Here is a 5,000-nt window from a genome sequence, read left to right as displayed (position 1 = left end):
GTATTGTTGCAGTGAAATTGGTTAACCCGTTTGGTAGTGCACACCAAACGCAGGTGTGCCCCAATTAGGCTGACGAGCCTTCACCCCCAGCTCCGCTCTGCCCCCTGTGGGAGGGTCGTGGCGTCACAGTGTGTGTCCCCCAGCTCCGCTCTGCCCCCTGTGGGAGGGTGGTGGCGTCACAGTGTGTGTTCCCCAGCTCCGCTCTGCCAGCCAGAGGGTCCTCACAGTGTGTGTCCCCCAGCTCCGCTCTGCCCCCTGTGGGAGGGTGGTGGCGTCACAGTGTGTGTGTCCCCAGCTCCGCTCTGCCCCCTGTGGGAGGGTGGTGGCGTCACAGTGTGTGTTTGTGTCTCCAGCGGAGGAGGTGATTGACGAGTGCAGCTTCCGGGACGAGGACGACGACTGCACGTACCGCTACACGGTGGACTACCCTGAGGACCGGACCGCCAAGGAGCTGGAGGTGCAGGTGCTCAAGAAGAAAGGTGAAGGAGTTAATGACATGAATGAATGAAAACTTTATTTATTTAACAGATTAGCAGAATGGGTACAATACAGTACGGCTCAATACACACAACTGTTAAGGGGATGCAGACCAGAGAAAGACTTTCGTCTTGTTTACATCAGGGTCCCCCATTTTAAACTCATGGTGAGGCGCCAGACTGTGTTTAGTGTCTCGACTGTTTGAAAGTGGATTTAGTTATTGTTTTACATGATTTGAATAATGGAAAGTGTTGTGGGTGATTTGGTTGTGCACAATAGAAGAGAATAGAATAGATCAGAATAGAATAGAATAGAATAGAATAGAATAGAATAGAATAGAACAGAAGTACTTCATTGATCCATCGAGGGACAGTCAGCAGCACAGACCGCTCACAATGAACATTCAGTCAAAAATCTAAAATAAGAATAGGAATAAGAAATGAAAATTAAAATACACAGTCGGAGATATATGTATATAAAATATGTATATACATTCTAAAATATACAGTCCGAAAATATACAGTAATATACAGTAAAATGTACAGTACAATGTCAAACCTCTGTGCTCAGTGAGTCTTAACCCATTCTCTGCCACCACTTTGATCATCCTAAACCATTATCTGCCAGCGCTATTTGTCTGTGGAGATGTTCACCTTCTTTGCAGGGCTATAACTTTTTAAATTGTATTGCTAAATTGACATTACTATGGCCCATTCAACATCAATTAGCTATCGTTCAGGATGTAGCAACGTTTAACTTTTTCATTCACACATTCATATGAAAATACCGTCTAGAGTATAAATATGTTTTTAGCGTTTTCTGCAGTATTTCATAGAACGTGAGATATAGGCATAAATGCATATATTAGATGATCAAATGCAGTTTGATAATAGTCCTGTCCCTTTAGACTGTCCCCCGCCGGGTCTATAGTGTTGTAATACCACGTCCTTCCTGTCGGTCCGTCCCTCTAGACTGTCCCCCCGCCGGGTCTATAGTGTTGTAATACCACGTCCTTCCTGTCGGTCCGTCCCTTTAGACTGTCCCCCCGCCGGGTCTATAGTGTTGTAATACAACGTGCTTCCTGTCGGTCCGTCCCTTTAGACTGTCCCCCCGCCGGGTCTATAGTGTTGTAATACAACGTCCTTCCTGTCGGTCCGTCCCTTTAGACTGTCCCCCCGCCGGGTCTATAGTGTTGTAATACCACGTCCTTCCTGTCGGTCCGTCCCTCTAGACTGTCCCCCCGCCGGGTCTATAGTGTTGTAATACCACGTCCTTCCTGTCGGTCCGTCCCTTTAGACTGTCCCCCCGCCGGGTCTATAGTGTTGTAATACCACGTGCTTCCTGTCGGTCCGTCCCTTTAGACTGTCCCCCCGCCGGGTCTATAGTGTTGTAATACCACGTCCTTCCTGTCGGTCCGTCCCTTTAGACTGTCCCCCCGCCGGGTCTATAGTGTTGTAATACAACGTCCTTCCTGTCGGTCCGTCCCTTTAGACGGTCCCCCCGCCGGGTCTATAGTGTTGTAATACCACGTGCTTCCTGTCGGTCCGTCCCTTTAGACTGTCCCCCCGCCGGGTCTATAGTGTTGTAATACCACGTCCTTCCTGTCGGTCCGTCCCTTTAGACTGTCCCCCCGCCGGGTCTATAGTGTTGTAATACCACGTCCTTCCTGTCGGTCCGTCCCTTTAGACTGTCCCCCCGCCGGGTCTATAGTGTTGTAATACCACGTCCTTCCTGTCGGTCCGTCCCTCTAGACTGTCCCCCCGCCGGGTCTATAGTGTTGTAATACCACGTCCTTCCTGTCGGTCCGTCCCTTTAGACTGTCCCCCCGCCGGGTCTATAGTGTTGTAATACCACGTCCTTCCTGTCGGTCCGTCCCTTTAGACTGTCCCCCCGCCGGGTCTATAGTGTTGTAATACCACGTCCTTCCTGTCGGTCCGTCCCTTTAGACTGTCCCCCCGCCGGGTCTATAGTGTTGTAATACCACGTCCTTCCTGTCGGTCCGTCCCTTTAGACTGTCCCCCCGCCGGGTCTATAGTGTTGTAATCATAGATATATATAGAACACTAGATAGCTTAAGGCGGAGTCACCAGCGTCACTGAACCGCCGCCATCTTGCCCCAGTCAGCCTTGAGTGAGAGTGAGTGAGCTGCACAGACAACAATACTCATAACTCGCTGAAATATAGACGGATTTACAAACGGGTTGGTTTGCTATAAACATCAAAGATGTAGTTATGATACTGCATACTTATAAAAAAAGAATTAAAGATGTTTTTTTTTACAAACCGCTTGAATCATAACCACAATAATGCTTGTAATAAACCAAACCGTTTGTAAATCCGTCAATATTTCAGCGAGTTATGAGTATTTTTGTCTGTGCAGCTCACTCACTCTCACTCAAGGCTGACTCTCCCAAGATGGCGGCGGTTCAGTGACGTCGCTCTCCATTGGCCGGCAGCGCGGGCAAGCTATCTAGTGTTCTATATATATCTATGGTTGTAATACCACGTCCTTCCTGTCGGTCCGTCCCTCTAGACTGTCCCCCCGCCGGGTCTATAGTGTTGTAATACCACGTCCTTCCTGTCGGTCCGTCCCTTTAGACTGTCCCCCCGCCGGGTCTATAGTGTTGTAATACCACGTGCTTCCTGTCGGTCCGTCCCTCTAGACTGTCCCCCCGCCGGGTCTATAGTGTTGTAATACCACGTCCTTCCTGTCGGTCCGTCCCTTTAGACTGTCCCCCCGCCGGGTCTATAGTGTTGTAATACCACGTGCTTCCTGTCGGTCCGTCCCTTTAGACTGTCCCCCCGCCGGGTCTATAGTGTTGTAATACCACGTCCTTCCTGTCGGTCCGTCCCTCTAGACTGTCCCCCCGCCGGGTCTATAGTGTTGTAATACCACGTGCTTCCTGTCGGTCCGTCCCTCTAGACTGTCCCCCCGCCGGGTCGATAGTGTTGTAATACCACGTCCTTCCTGTCGGTCCGTCCCTCTAGACTGTCCCCCCGCCGGGTCTATAGTGTTGTAATACCACGTCCTTCCTGTCGGTCCGTCCCTCTAGACTGTCCCCCCGCCGGGTCTATAGTGTTGTAATACAACGTGCTTCCTGTCGGTCCGTCCCTCTAGACTGTCCCCCCGCCGGGTCTATAGTGTTGTAATACCACGTGCTTCCTGTCGGTCCGTCCCTTTAGACTGTCCCCCCGCCGGGTCTATAGTGTTGTAATACCACGTGCTTCCTGTCGGTCCGTCCCTTTAGACTGTCCCCCCGCCGGGTCTATAGTGTTGTAATACCACGTGCTTCCTGTCGGTCCGTCCCTTTAGACTGTCCCCCCGCCGGGTCTATAGTGTTGTAATACCACGTCCTTCCTGTCGGTCCGTCCCTCTAGACTGTCCCCCCGCCGGGTCTATAGTGTTGTAATACCACGTCCTTCCTGTCGGTCCGTCCCTTTAGACTGTCCCCCCGCCGGGTCTATAGTGTTGTAATACCACGTGCTTCCTGTCGGTCCGTCCCTTTAGACTGTCCCCCCGCCGGGTCTATAGTGTTGTAATACCACGTCCTTCCTGTCGGTCCGTCCCTTTAGACTGTCCCCCCGCCGGGTCTATAGTGTTGTAATACAACGTCCTTCCTGTCGGTCCGTCCCTTTAGACGGTCCCCCCGCCGGGTCTATAGTGTTGTAATACCACGTGCTTCCTGTCGGTCCGTCCCTTTAGACTGTCCCCCCGCCGGGTCTATAGTGTTGTAATACCACGTCCTTCCTGTCGGTCCGTCCCTTTAGACTGTCCCCCCGCCGGGTCTATAGTGTTGTAATACCACGTCCTTCCTGTCGGTCCGTCCCTTTAGACTGTCCCCCCGCCGGGTCTATAGTGTTGTAATACCACGTCCTTCCTGTCGGTCCGTCCCTCTAGACTGTCCCCCCGCCGGGTCTATAGTGTTGTAATACCACGTCCTTCCTGTCGGTCCGTCCCTTTAGACTGTCCCCCCGCCGGGTCTATAGTGTTGTAATACCACGTCCTTCCTGTCGGTCCGTCCCTTTAGACTGTCCCCCCGCCGGGTCTATAGTGTTGTAATACCACGTCCTTCCTGTCGGTCCGTCCCTTTAGACTGTCCCCCCGCCGGGTCTATAGTGTTGTAATACCACGTCCTTCCTGTCGGTCCGTCCCTTTAGACTGTCCCCCCGCCGGGTCTATAGTGTTGTAATCATAGATATATATAGAACACTAGATAGCTTAAGGCGGAGTCACCAGCGTCACTGAACCGCCGCCATCTTGCCCCAGTCAGCCTTGAGTGAGAGTGAGTGAGCTGCACAGACAACAATACTCATAACTCGCTGAAATATAGACGGATTTACAAACGGGTTGGTTTGCTATAAACATCAAAGATGTAGTTATGATACTGCATACTTATAAAAAAAGAATTAAAGATGTTTTTTTTTACAAACCGCTTGAATCATAACCACAATAATGCTTGTAATAAACCAAACCGTTTGTAAATCCGTCAATATTTCAGCGAGTTATGAGTATTTTTGTCTGT

At 50.9% G+C, this 5,000-nt stretch overlaps 1 protein-coding gene across 1 annotated transcript in view; it reads left to right on the top strand.

Moving 5' to 3' along the window:
• Positions 1-5,000, top strand: part of LOC311234993 (integrin beta-4-like) — a gene marked incomplete at both ends in the record, with an annotated part of 61,634 nt that overhangs the window by 3,566 nt on the left and 53,068 nt on the right. Inside the window, 1 exon segment of the mRNA XM_084322303.1 lies at positions 354-479. Coding sequence (XP_084178429.1) covers positions 354-479 — 126 coding nt within the window.

The sequence above is a fragment of the Notolepis coatsorum genome (genome assembly GCF_963971535.1).
Source record: "Notolepis coatsorum genome assembly, chromosome: 10".
NCBI lineage: Eukaryota > Metazoa > Chordata > Actinopteri > Aulopiformes > Paralepididae > Notolepis > Notolepis coatsorum.
This window is presented reverse-complemented; position numbering and strand designations above follow the sequence as displayed.